The sequence below is a fragment of the Falco naumanni genome, chromosome 5 (genome assembly GCF_017639655.2).
Source record: "Falco naumanni isolate bFalNau1 chromosome 5, bFalNau1.pat, whole genome shotgun sequence".
NCBI lineage: Eukaryota > Metazoa > Chordata > Aves > Falconiformes > Falconidae > Falco > Falco naumanni.
The window spans coordinates 47,773,835-47,788,299 of record NC_054058.1 but is presented as its reverse complement, the minus strand read 5'-3'; the positions used below and the strand labels follow the sequence as shown (position 1 = coordinate 47,788,299).

General features: G+C 39.0%; 1 protein-coding gene across 1 annotated transcript; it reads left to right on the top strand.

The window, feature by feature from the left end:
* Positions 1–2,351: 2,351 nt before the first annotated feature.
* LSMEM1 (leucine rich single-pass membrane protein 1) lies at positions 2,352–10,683 on the top strand. The gene is made up of 4 exons (XM_040594227.1): positions 2,352–3,059; positions 4,754–4,885; positions 8,206–8,343; positions 10,131–10,683. Exons 1-4 carry the CDS (start codon positions 3,038–3,040, stop codon positions 10,244–10,246), a joined length of 408 nt encoding a protein of 135 aa, XP_040450161.1. The 5' UTR covers positions 2,352–3,037; the 3' UTR covers positions 10,247–10,683.
* The last annotated feature ends 3,782 nt before the right edge of the window (positions 10,684–14,465 follow it).

The window sequence follows — 14,465 nt, the reverse complement described above, 5'->3', positions numbered from 1 at the left end:
CTTGCTCTCTGTGTAAAAGTGATTACTACATGAATGGAAAGCTGGAATGCTAGTAAAACCTACAGGCTGGAACAGATGGGTTTGTGTATTTGCCCATTCAGACTTGTGGGGTTGGGTTAGTCTTGATGATTTAGTAGATGCAATGTGAAACTCTACCTGGCTGTGTTTTGAAGGTATATCTTCTTTATGTATGGTCTGCTCAACAGCCTACTGTTGATTTGTAATCATGTGTGTCATGGTCAAAATATTCTGGTACTGCAAAACACCTTGTCCCTTATCTTCGAGGAGCCGTTCCAGCTGCCCTGTTTTGGTCATGTTGAAAACTACTCCTCTGCCCTCAGTTTCTGGCTCTAGAGGACTGAAAGTGCCAGTAACTGAGAACTGTTTGTCTTAAGGAAGGTGTGGTGCGGGAGGGTTAGGTAATAAAGACACTAAAACAGGTATCTGGAGTTTCTGAACCAGAAGATCTATAAATACAAGCACTTCTTGCAATAAACATCCTTAAAACTGCAGGTCGAGTTACTAGCAAAGGAAGTAAACCTTACACCCCCGTTAAAAACCACCCCCACGCCCTGAAAACTACTGCTTGTTCTGATAAGGAAAGTCTGGTTTCGTGGTGGTTGTTTTTTGGTTGTTTTTGTTTTGGTTTTTTTTTTTAGTTTCAGGTTATAGCAGAACCTGTTCCAGAAAATCCATATGTGCTAATCTATTTTGTACCTTTGAACTTTTTTTTCTCAAACAATTTTCTAAGAACTTGTTTGGCTTATGAAACTTAGACTTCAACAGGGCCTTCAACTGAAATTTGTGCTATAATTTACATGTTTTGTCAGTGTTTGTCACACAAATGAAGAAGAAACTTCTGATCCTAGAACTAGGTGAAGTTGTCTGCCTGTGTTTGCCCAGCCCTGGATTATACCTGCTTTGAGTTAAACCGTTCCCCTGAGACTGCTGGTCTGTCTCACAGCTCCTGGGTAGTCACTTTTGGTGTGCTTTGCTAGTGTAAAGTGCTTTTGATGGCTTCCTGTTCTGCCAGTTTTATGCCAAATGGCTTTCTACAGCACCTCCTGGCTGGTGGCCAAGCATGTGGTGCCCTTTCCCCTGTTACACTGCAGCTGTCAACCACACAGAGGAGGACGGCTTCCAAGGCTGTTTGAGGGGGAGGTGGGGTGGGCTGTCCTGCAGCCCTGCAGAGGTCTGATGGGTTTGTAGACCTTTTCAAGCTTACAGCTGGAGAGGGCTGGGTGTTGGGAATCTTTTGGGGATGGAGGTGAGATTCTTTTCCTGGTTTGCATATCTTTGTTTGGAGGGAGGACTTTCAGGAGAGACCCCTGTGGAAAGGGAGCAAGCTTGTGACGTCTGCTTTACTGGCCCAGCTGCTCAGACTGGGCAGCAGCAGAGCTTGTCAGCTTGGGGTGGGAACTATGAGTCAGAAGATGTATTCTCTCTGTTGTTTCCTGAAAGACAAATACATTTAATGTCAGTTTGAAGGGGTTGAAAATTTTAGACATAGAATGGCCTCAGAAAGGATTTGTTATTCTAAGCTGTGGTCCCTTCGTTTACACGAAGCATTAGCTGCCTGTCGTTACAGTGTGCTGTAGCATTATGTTCTGCCACATCAGCAAGAAAAAAAAAATTATCAAAAGAACTATATGTGAAGGAGCAATTACCAGTACTCACAAACAGTTCCTCAGAATTTATTCTTTGAACAACTAAGGATGCCGTACAAATTAGTCCATCCCATAATACTGTCCTGCTTGAATTTGTAAGGTGTGTGTGGGAGGAGGAAAATACCCTGGTTTTTCTAGTCTATGCCCTTGAAGTATCCATGACCGTAATACTGTAGATATGACTCTTCTGCATAGCAAACTGGTTACTCATAGCTACAGTGTTGTAGAGATGACTCTTCTGCATATCAGATGAGTTTTAAAAAGCCATCATAAACCAAAAGGTTAGTGAAATATTGATCATCAGTAACAAACCTCCTCATTCTTCATGACAGGGTATTATCATAACAATTCCAGTGTAATAAAAAGGAGCTGTATATGTGCCAATTTCTTTTTAAACAGTTCAATATTGTGAAGCCAGTATACTAAGCCAAGATGAACTCTAAATATAGATTGAAAGAGGCAGTCTGTTTCATAGCTGCCTTCATGGGTCCTGCAAGAGTTGACAGGTTCCTATGGGTCTAAAAGTAGAGAGAGGAACAGCAGAACAAGATTTCTCCGGGTGATTTTCACTGGCTGATTTCTTCCATACCGGCACATTACCTGAACATAGTTTTGTTGTAAGTAACATTTCATTCTCCCAGTTTTTAATTCCTTTTAGACTTGATTTCCTTTTTCCTGTGAAGAATTTTTAGTGTGTTCTCATTCTAAGTTTTACCATGAAAGCTTAAGAAGAAATTTAAAAGTTGAGTGGGGAAAAATGACTTTAAGCAAGGTTAAAGTACAAGATAGAGCAAGTTCAAAACCCCCAATGTTTAGATTAGTTTGTTGGGACAATAATCAATGACTGCTTTTTGGCCAGTGACACTGATGTCTGTATCCTCTCTGCTTTGTTTGGCATGTCAGTGGAATCAAACAAATGTAATATAGCCTTTGTTGAATTAACGGTGGTTATCTTCATTGCAGTTACATGCACAGTGGGGAAATCGTTTTAAATAATTAATGATGACTGCAGAAACATATCATTTATAATATTAATGAACCAAAGGTACTCACATTTATTACAGCTCAAGTTGTTAAGAATAGCCTTCCCTGAAGTTTCACGGAGGTACTAATCAAAATACCCAAGAGAAACTACTGCTATTAGGAAGCTAAAAATAACCAAAAGCCTGTGTGCATGAGGCGGTAACTTCCAGCGCGCCGTTGTTGAAACGCAGGGCTCTGTCATGATTGTGGCTGACCACAATGTGCTTGTGTGGAGAGAGCAGAGCGGCGCTGGTGGGGATGCAGCTGGCAGATGTGCTGCTGGCACCACGGGCATGCTATAGGGGAAGGGCAGTGGACACAGCCGTCCGTCCTGACATTATTGCTGCATGCCTAAAAATCATACACTAGGTAAGCATAACCACGACTATGCCAGCTGTTCTACCTTATCTTTGTGCCTTGCAGCAACAATTCTGAACAGAGGAAAAAATAAGCTGTAATCTTTCCTTATACCCTATTAAACTGTACATGTAGGCCTGTCAACCTCCACTACCAGGAGAACGAGCCCCATTGTCAGGAGCAATTTAAGCACTTGGTCTTCAAACTTACTGAGGCTCAGTGAGTGTTTATTTGGCTGTGTGCTCAAATTTGGGGGAATTATGACAATCTTCGGCATTTGGTTTGATGAGGGAAGGAGTGGGTCTTTTCTGTAAACACTCAGGGCTATATTCCTCAGACTTTAGGTTTTTAATTTATGTGCTATGTTAGGAATCTGGCCACACTGCGTTCTCTGTTACTTGGAGAGGGAAGGAGGGCTCAGAGGCACATCAAGAGTGCTGTTCAAGCCATCGAGGATGCAGAAACCACCCTTAGGTGCTTAACACCCTCCATCAACAGGAGATTTGCATCCCATGAAGTGCTGAGTTACGTTTGGCAGGTAAAACTGAATTTTGATAAAGGACAAAATGGGTAAGATGTATTCAACTCCAAGTCTCAACTAGTCTCTGTGAGCTCCCTCCTCACATTCACTAGCAAGGGAAAGGTACATTTAGACTGTGAATGTAAGGTCAAAAAGATTTATCTTAGAATAAAAGGAATACTACCTGGAGGTACGTATATTTCTTCAATAATTACAGAGGGAGTTTTCAGTGAGCAGTGTAGCTGAAGATGCCTAGTTAGATCATCTGCATGTCCTTATGGCTAGAACTGTATTTTGTTTCTAGAAGATGTTTTCGGAGTCAGGCAGGGTAGCATAAAGAAAACCAAGACTGTTAAGAAATAATGTGCAATTCATAGAGGAGCCTGCTTAGGTATTGCTTCTTTTCTATATATAATCTTCCTTCCTAACTGTATTTACACAAACAATCATTCAATAGTTCATGCACCCAGACTCTGCAGAGAAGCTGTTTTTGCTGACTGAGCCCCATCCAGTACTTTTTTCAAAGGAAGAAGTATTAGTCTGAAGAAAAGACTTTGTCATCAGCTTTAATTTGTCCAGAACTAGCATCTATGTGGAGTAGAACCACATCAGAAGACTGTTTTTTGCTCCATTTTTCACAAATAATAACTTCACAGTGGTATTTTAAGATGTATAAGCAGACCCATATTCTTACCACTTATCTGCTACATCTGTACCTGCTTTCTCTGTCTTATCTCTGAATTATTTGATGCTGAAAGCAGAGGACCTGAGTGCCATCCTTCCTGGCAGTGCCAGTGAAGGTTTGGCTGTCACTGTGATCAGGATATCACCCTACATCTTACCAAGTATGCACCAAACCAGAAGGGTTATACAACTAAATAACTAACATTCACATCAATGCTGGAGCCAGTCAAACAGATTTTTCCCATTCTCCACACACCTACATATGCATACACAATGTAGAAATGAAATCTTGTACTCATCAAAGATCTCCAAAAATAAACAAGTGCTATGTGCTGAGCTGCCCTTGCCTTCAAGGGCTAATAAGTGTGCTGGTCCTTTAAATGCCTGTATTTTAAGGGCTGTTAAGGCTGCTCAGCATTTCCTTAGAACAGGAAGCCAACTGTTAGCAGTTATTTCCCATATACATGTTTTAATTTACCTTTTTAATTATTATTTATTTTAGATACAATGGAGAGGCCTTCCTTGGAAATTAACCTGCCTGATGCTCATGAAGAAGGAAAACTTTATGTAGTTGATTCCTTAAACAACCTAAACAAACTAAATGTTTGTCCAGATGGGTCCCAACATGTGCCAGGTATGTATGATAGCTGATGCTGTGTGGGTTTCTATACATAGATTAGGCCATCAAAAAAGAATTATGTATAATGTTTGAAAAGGCTGCCCATATTGTGTATCACTGATGTCAACAGCCCAATAGGTCAATATATGTATGTGTAAAGCTCTGTAATGAAAAATATAAGAAAAAGTTTGAAAATGGCATAATTTAGACAGATCAGCTTAATAGTTTAGCTACTCCTGCTGAGTATTTCAGTAATTAGGTTCTTAAAAATCCTTGCATTTGGCTAGGGATTCACTGTCAAGCCTGAGCTTATCTTCAATTTCCATTGGGATTCATGAGGTGATTCCATGCAGGATAATGTCTCTAATAATGCTCAATATACACCTACTACCTAAATAGCACCGTAACTCTTCACAAGCACTAAAATTCACATGCAGTAATAGAAACACCAGAGAATTTATATTCGTTCTTTTAAGACACATCTCCTAAGGACTCAAACCAGTTATCTGAAATGTCCCATGAGACTTTTAAGCATTTTAATTCACAGACTCTCTTTACTTACAACTTCAGATATGGGCTGTCACACTTCTACTGGTTTTATATGGCTTTTATCTTTGATTTCTCATGGCAACCAAAAATATTTTCACGCAGTGACAGCTACAGCATATTTGAGTTCTTTGTGACCTGAAAACATTTTAGCACCTGGAGTTCTTCAGCAGCATTCCACATAACAATATTTGAATCTGCTTTTATTTCCCTTACTGTAAGGGCAAATTTGACTGAGAAAAACTATAGAACAACAGCTACGTTTAAATGAGTTTCAGATGGCCACAATTTGATCATTCTACTTCTACTTATAGGACTTACATGTCTTTCCATTACTTCTGTTTTTGAGTCCTCTAACTTTTTCTAATGCAACTAACTAGAGTGGTGCTGGTTTCTGTATTTAACACAAAGATGATAGACATAAGCTACTTAACTTTCATATGTAGATCATCTTGGTATTGTCACTTCTGGGATAGATCAGTTTTAATGTCAAAGAAACCCTTTGCAGTGTGACTGTCTTGCTTTCTTTTGTAATTTTTATCAGACAGTATTGTTTACTTTCCAGGTAAATATAGAGGGTTCTGTGGAATCATATATTGTTCTGTGGAATAATCATGGGCATGCTTTTCCTCACACTTCAGCAGTAAATGAAGGTAGCCTAATACATACTTTATGCATCAATTTGTAAAGTGTTTTGGCTCCTTCTAGGTTTATTCTTTTTAACATACTTTTTAGAAAAAAAACTTGGGAGATTTTGTGGATATATTACCCCATCAGTTAAATACATGAAAAAAAATTTTTCACAGTCCTTAGCTGCCTTATTCAGCAGCATAAAATTCCCTTGCCAGAAAATCAGTGAAATCTGTGGGGTATTTTTCAGTTTCTGATAAATACTAAAATATTGTGAACAATCTATTTTTAGTATAGCAGATGCCCAATCTGGTTTAAAACCAGGGTTTCAGGAGTGTTGCAGTAGACAGCAATCCTTTTGTTCAGTAGCTTAATGTGACCTGGCATAATCACACTAGCAATCATGTTAAAAGTGATTTAAAATGTATATACCTTTTGATTGCCTTGGTAGCAGACATGCAGTAATTTCTTTATGTTTTAGATCAGAAAATGGTCCCGCTGTTTGCAGTTTGGCAAGAATGTGTGCTCACTGATTCCTCACAACACCACAGTCTGGCATATTCAGCCAGCTGAAATAGTAAGAAGCATTCATTATGCAGAGCAAGCACAAACCACTTTTGAGACCTCTACTGATAGCTTAGTATGCTTGAGAGACGGCAGTAGCAGGCCCTCCCCATCCTTATTATTCTGATTGGAAATCAGTATTGGTGCAGGCACTTAGAATATGATGCATTTGTTATGAATGCTAAGGGAATAAAAATAAAAACCCAAACCCCAAATATTAAAAGATTTCAACTTACCCGCAGGCAGGAGCTTGCTAAACGCAATAAAGAAAAGCTGAGACATTCCCAGAGATCTCCTACTAGTTCAGTGAATTGCTCAGCCCCAGGTTGGCTCATTATTAAATGCTGTAATGGCATATGCTGCCTTCCCTCAGCTTTATCACTGCAGGCTCAGTTTCAAAGACCTCTGAGATTTCTACCAGCTAAACCAAGAACATGATCTAGAAGTATATTTTTCACAGATGCACATGCAACTCTTCCTTTCAGAATGGCAAGCCAGCAATTACAGGAGAAGAAATTGCAGTAATTTGCCTGTAATTTTAGGATGTATGAGACTGACACCAACATGAAATTACATTAGCTCCCTGGTCCCCCAAAAACATAAAATAAAGCCAAACCTTAGTAAGTAGTTATAGTAGTGCACAAAACTTGGCATTAAACAAATCTGGCTCAACTATAAATTTCTTTTATGTTCACATGAATTTCCTCACGGTGTTCATTTGACTTTGCCTGTTATCTTTAGGGCTTATTGCCACCTCTCATTTGATTGCAACTCTTTCTATGAAACTACTGACTTTCCCGATATGCAACAAATTCTTCAAAAAGCAATAAACTGGCTTGCTGTGCTGATTCAAAGGCAGCATAGCAACTACTTGTCCTTTTCTCCCCCTCATTTTTCATGTGCTTGAAGGACAACATATGTAGTCCATGTGAGAATCTGTTCCGTTTTTGACAGTTTGGAAGGATATGTACCTCATTCTTTATTGGAATTAAACCAACAAAACTTGAAGAAGAATAAAAATATTGAAGCCATTTGTTTTAAGATAAGAAGTCAAGACTTACGTGCATACTATCCAGCATCAGGAGCTTAAATGAGATGCTTGATTTGGGAAATTAATCATCCCAGGGATACTCTCTGGTCAAACAGAAAAAGAAGCAGATCTAGAGGATGAACGAGTAGGATGAATCTGTACCTAGGTTTTCAGTATTAATTATTCTCTCTTCTCTTTTGAAAAGTTTGAGTCCATTCAGGCCCTTAGAAAGCCTTTTCATGAAAACTTCATTGCAACCTTTGTATATGTAAAACTGAGCTGTAAAACAGGTCAACTTCAAGAAAACAGTGTATTTCAACAACAGAAATATTTTTGTTGAATCCAACATCTATAGCAGATGTATTTGGTTTTATACTTCCAAATTCAAGCTGATCTCATAAAGTTGGTTTCTTCCCTTCTCATGCAGTATCACAGGAAATAAAATCTGTTGGCCAAAATGACAATGTATTCTGCATCGTGTCATGAAGTCAGAAGTATTTTGTCATGTTTATCCTAACCAACCTTAACAAACTTTGTCACCAAATGATTTGTCATCTCATAACAGATGAGGAAGAGAACACTGGTGGTACTGGAGAAAACATGGCAGGGAGCAACGTAAGAAACCAGTGTCTGTTCTTCATCGTCTTCATTCTTTCTCTGATCGTCAGTTTGGCACTTGTTTCATTCGTAATATTCTTAATAAGTAAGTAAACCAAAGAGTGCTTCATAACAATGTAGGGCCAATTGGAAGAAGAACTTTGCTGAAATGCATCATGCTGCCCTATAGCATGCTACTGCTGAAATTGCATGGTCAAAGGCTTTGGCTGGTTATGGACAGTGGGTGTTGGTCCTGGGTGCAAAATCACAGGCCTCTACTCTCTGAGCTAAAAGGCACAATTTTGTTCTTACTGCAAAGATTTTATAAGGTTCAACAGCTGTAAAGAATTTTGCTTGGCAGGATTATACTGTGTATAATATTGCTAAAAATGCTGAGTGGAAATTAAATTTAATTTAAACATGACTGTATGGCAGTGAGATACTTTGAAAACATGCTTTCCATTCCTTTCCAGATAGAACTCACTACTGGTGTCATTCCACTGAAAATGGAATTACAGCCAGGCTAACACTTCAATCAGGCTACCCGAAAAAAGACCTGAAGGTTGCCAGCTATGTACTGACTGGAAATTGGTTTGGAACTAAGAATATCTCAGACATAAGAAAGAAAAAAATTAGAAAGATATACCACAATTGGTACATAGCATTGAGCCTGTAGACATAATTACTGTTCTGCTTTGGCTGGACTCGTGGGGTTGGCTTGGCTAAACACGTGGCTACAGGTGACCTTGGTTTACGAAGTCCTTGTGAACTTGGGGTTTTCTGGGCTAATGGTATTGAGCAGAGTATGAGGTGCATTATTTTAACTTAAAAGTCCTTTTTTAATTAATTGGGATCCATGCAAAATCAAGATTTCTTTTATTCTATAGTAGGGAATTTGCTGGAGCATAGGAAAAATCCTCATTTTCCTTTATGAACAGGAAATCCTAGCTCTTGACTGAATTTGCTCACAAGCGCTCAGAGAATAGAATATCAGACACGTAAAGAGCACAAAGGAAATTTTAAAGTGGAATGATGGTAAAACCCTAATTAAAATACCTCATACTTGAATTCCAGATTTATTTAACAGGTTGCTGCTAAAACTAGAAAAAAAGAGTATTTTTTTCTGGTACAGAAAAATGAGTAATGTGCCCCTCTAGTAGAAAAATGTTAAAGTGATAGTGAAAAGGCTACTTACAGGGATTAAAGGAATTTGCTTGGGCTCGGGTTGGTGGCGGCCTGTGGTCTTTGAAACTGATTTCCAGCAGTGTTTCAGATGATGTCACAATTCAAAGAGACAGAGTCTTTTAACACTGGCACCATTGGACTTAGGCTTCAAAACCCATAGGTAAATTTTGTTAACTTCAGAAGGCCAAAATAAAAATAGCTCCAGTGTCCATGATGGATACTGCATATTGCTCTGGAGGAAACTGGCCTCCAAATGCCAATATTTGCAAGAATTTTCCTTTAATCTAAATGCTTTAGGGATTCCAGTGATGTGACTGTAGTCTACTGTGTGTTTAAGTAATTGTACTTTTAGAAAAATACAGATGCATACTGCCCACAAATAGTATCTTGGAGCCCCTAAATAAAACATTTTCCTGTGGACACTACTGGAATGATACACTCCTGAAGACTGCAAAATTTGTCTGAGCTGTATTTGTTTTTATTACACTGCACTAAATTGAATAAAACAGAAAATAAGCAATTAAAGAAAGTAGTGATCAGGTAACTCCACCAGATGCATAACTTCTCATGAGGTTCTGCAGTTGGTTTCCTCTTCAATATTTTTACTTGTCATAATTCCCTACAAACTCCCAGAGGAATGCAAGAGAGGGTAGTGATGCTCTTGACTTAAATACTGCCAATTTAATGTGGTACATTTTCCTTTTCAAGTTCAAACTAGGAACAAGATGGACCAAATATCAAGCAGACTAATATCTGAAAAGAAGAACATAGAAGAGCTTAAGAAAATGAACAAGATGATATTAAAGCATCTAAATCAATCATGAATTAAGGAAAAGGGGGGATATCTCTTCACACAGTCTCCTGGTCTTCATGATTACCTCTTTACCCATGCTGAGCTGAAAGTCCCTGGAGAATAGATCGCTGGAATTAAATTCAGCATATTTATGTACTCAGATGGCACACAGGTTACTTAAACATTCTGATATGGCCACAGGAGCACTGGAAAACCCAGCTGAATTAAAAGTATTAGAAAATAGATTTTATCCTGTTTTGTGTGCATATAGAATTTTAAAACTATGCCCATACTATTTACGATGATGCATTGTCAATAATTTTTAGGCAAGAGTTCCAGGTTCTGTGTGCACTGTAAATTGCAGGGCTAAGGGCTCAGTTTTAGTTTAAATGAGGGGTCCTCAAACTACGGCCCGTGGGCCGGGTACGGCCCCCCAGGGTCCTCAATCCGGCCCCCGGTATTTACAGACACCCCAGCCAGGGGCTGGGGGGAAACCAAGCAGCCGCAGGTGACTGCCTGCCACTGCATCCGCGCGCCGGCCCCCTGGTTAAAAAGTTTGAGGACCCCTGCTCTAAATGTAAGTAAATGATCACAGAAAACAGTGATTTCAATTCCCATGATTCCAGCCTGACTTTGTGCACTTAGTCATTCTCCTGTTTCTTTGGAACAAGTTTTGTGTTTGCTTCTGTATTATTTGTATTTAAGGATAACTTCAGATTTCGTAACTTATAAATAAATCCAGTTCTGCCATGGAGTTTGGTGGTTTTCCAAATAGATTGACTTACTACTCCTGTTGTGAAAAAAGAAACTTGAATAAAAACAAATCCTTTCATAACATGCTATATTCAGCCCAAATTTGGATTGACTGAAAGCTGGGTGCCATATTGTCTTACATGGGAAATGGGTTTAGAGAACTCAGTCAGGAAATACCCATCTCATAGCAATGCTGGTACACTGCTGGCAGTTTCGGGGTGAAGGCCAAGTGGTGTGGGGAAAATACTACATGTTCTTCTAGTCTTCCCTGTAGTTGCTGCTGGCCACTATTGGAGAAGGTCCAGGTGAAATCTGGTCTGAATCTTCATGTTTTTAAAATGGAGCAGTACCTCACAGCATGAAAGCAGGAGTCGACGCTTTCTCACTCTGACTTTACACACTTGTGGACTTGTGGAGACCAACACTCAAAAGTGTGATTACAAAAAGGACTGCTGAGTAGCTTTGTCATTTTAGTATTCAGAACCTTCTACTGGTACATACATTAAGAAGCCACCTCCAATATAAATACAGTGATTACTCCTATCACAGCAGTGCAAAGGCAGCTGACACTGTGGAGTATGTCCAACATCTTGTCTTACTTTGAGTTTTCTTTCTCATCCAATGCTTTCTTATCTCTTCTGGACAATTTTGCAAAAAAAAAGTCATCAAAGCCAACAACTTGCATTGCAGTCTCCTTTTCCAGAATGAATAATAGTCCTTTCTGTGATGACTACTTCATTGTCTATAACAGAGTGAAGAACGAGGTCCAAGAGTCGTTCTTGGTATCACTCTACTAGGATTTGCCTGCCAATTCTAACCCTGCTATTGTAGTGTTTTGCTTTACACCTATGTTTTACATCATCTTCTTTCTATTTCTTGATTTTTCTTTTCCTAATGTGTTACTGTCATTCACATGAAAGCAGTCGGGTTTGGTCTTCAAGAGTTTATTACTCCTGCTGTTAGTTCCCAGCTGCAGCTGTAATTACCTCCTCTGAACATCACAGGTAGTTGTTACAAAGATTACTTTAATATAGGTAACTGAGAATGACAGAAGTAAGTGTAGGTATAAATTGTAAGGGAAAAGAAGTGGAAGCCCAACCCAAACATCTTTCTGTAAATGCCATTAAATGATGAAAGAAAAAGTATCATAAGACTTGCACTGTTTCTCTGGTTTTCTCCAAGCTGTCACCTGCTCTTTAGTGACAGTATTAAGTTCTCATCTCTCCCACTCATCTTGTAGTTACTGTAACTGCTTTCAAGCTCCTGTCTTGCACTGACACGCATCCATACTTGTTAGCCAGGGAGCAGCAACTCTTGTATTTTGTACTTGGTGCATCTTGTGGATTTGTCACATCCCTCATTGCAACTGCAGCTATTAGAACACGTCTGTGTTCTTGTTAACCCAAAACCACCAGACTGTATCTATGTGAAACTACACATGGAGAGACTATACAGTAATAGAGGGTCAGCTACTGTGCGCATTTGTTTGCCTTCCTTGGGGTCATGTTACCATGAGAACATCAGCCTGTGCTCAGTCTTCTGCTCCTCTAGAAGGAAACAGAGCCCAATATTTACAAGCTGCACCTAAGAACTGAGGACAACACATTCTTTATGGAGGCCTGTCTATGAACCCCTCAGAGGTTAGGTAAATCCAGACAGTGGGCATCTTCAGCAGAAAATGATGCACAGGCAGTAAAGAGGGATTTTGGGAGGCAATCAGATCCATCCCTTTGCCTGACAGCAGCATCAGATTTACTTACACTACTCCTGACAGATGCTTGTCCATTCGTATTGTAAAGTATTGAAATGATGGAGCTTCCACAAGTCTCTTTTTCTAGTGCTTAACTAGCCACATGGTTATTTTTTTCCCCAAAGTCTAACTAAAATTTTTCTTGCTGAAATTTAAGCCCATTATTACCTATCTATTGCATGTGAATATGAAAATTAGTTACCTTCCAATTTTTCAGTTATTTTATATTAGACTAACCCTGCAAGGCAATTTTACTCTCAAGAAAACTTTTTTACCCACTGAGATACTTGGAATTTTAATACAACATTTATTCTTAAACTCTAGTAATGAATTCAGTTCATGTGTTTTGTTCGCTGCTAACAATACAAAGTTAAACATGTGTAAAAAACCAGTAATGATGTGCGTACTCTGAAACTGGGAAAAGAGAAGAGAAAATTCCAGGAGTGGCAAAAGGATTGTCACAAGTTTTGTTAGACCACGTGCTCTTGAAGGTAATGTGCTGTGTGCTGCACACAATCCAAACTGTTCAGAATGCTAAATGCAGTGTCAAGGTATTTGCAAACCGAGCAGAGTGGAATAATGTGGAACAAAGCAGAAGGAATACTGTCAGAACTAGAATTATCTGAAGAACAAAATCCCATTTCATGAGGTTTTGGTTGTTGAAGATCAAATATTTATTTTCATTCTACCGAAGCATAAACTTGTAAAATTACACAAAATTGCCTGGAGATATGCATTTTCAGATCCAAAATTCCAAATTTTCTCATTCATTTCACCCTGTCTGACAAGTTTCTGCTGCTCTGAGATTCAGAACCTACCCCACTGGAAATGGCAGCAAAGCAATGTGCTCCAAAAAAGCTTTAGTGTTTTGAAAATGTTTATTTTGACAAACAAAATTGCATCCAGTTCTACTTAGAAATCTGATTAAGCAATACCTAGATAAAACAAATGCCTAATAGCAACTAAATAATTGGATTTACGTTTGGACTAGTAACTGAAAATCTTCTGTCCTATATTCTTAACTTGATCTTCTTATATGTTGCTAGTGTAATTTATCTTGGAAGACACTGATGCATAATGGAAGTTGGATCAAAACCTTAGATCACAGGCCAGTGCTACTGAAACTAAGGGAACTGTTTTCTTCAATTAAGAAAAACAGCACATTCGGTCCATTACATGTTACTGTTCTTATTTTCCTGACAGGTTAACAAGGATACTGAGATTTAAAGAGAGGAACAGAGGGGCTGAATGTACTGCCACTTTCTGTGTGATACATAAGAAATAGCAACACTCTGGCCAAAAAGGTTAGTCTTATTTGAGAACCCGATCAATCTTAGAATTCAAGAAAAGGTTTTTATAGACTCTGTTTCCTGTCCTTTCTCTGGTTTCTGGGCCACACCAGCAATCAAAATGCTGTCCACGATTCACTGATGAGCCAGCAAACCCCCTGAATGGTAATGAGAACCTTCCAGTAGAAACAGTCACAGCACAGTGCTGCTGCTAATTTATCACTGTGAGGCAAACCGTGTTACACACAAGGGTGAAAGGACAATCTAAAAATCGATTGCCTGCCAATTTAAAAATCTATTAATAATTATGGCTTTGCTTTTCAAGTTCTGCACTGCCCATTTAATCTTAGTATCTTCTTCACCACATAACCGACTTTGGAGAACAGTGCTTGTCTGCAAGGTGACGTGAAATTTTGAAACTCAAAGACACCCTCTGCTCCTCAGCAAAAGCTCATGGC

Excerpts from the sequence above, each read along its gene's own strand:
- LSMEM1 (XM_040594227.1), top strand. The coding sequence starts at position 3,038 with ATGCCTAAAAATCATACACTAG. Across the intron at positions 3,060-4,753 it reads GCCTAAAAATCATACACTAG|ATACAATGGAGAGGCCTTCC; the intron begins GTAAGCATAACC and ends TATTTATTTTAG. Across the intron at positions 8,344-10,130 it reads ATTCGTAATATTCTTAATAA|TTCAAACTAGGAACAAGATG; the intron begins GTAAGTAAACCA and ends TTCCTTTTCAAG.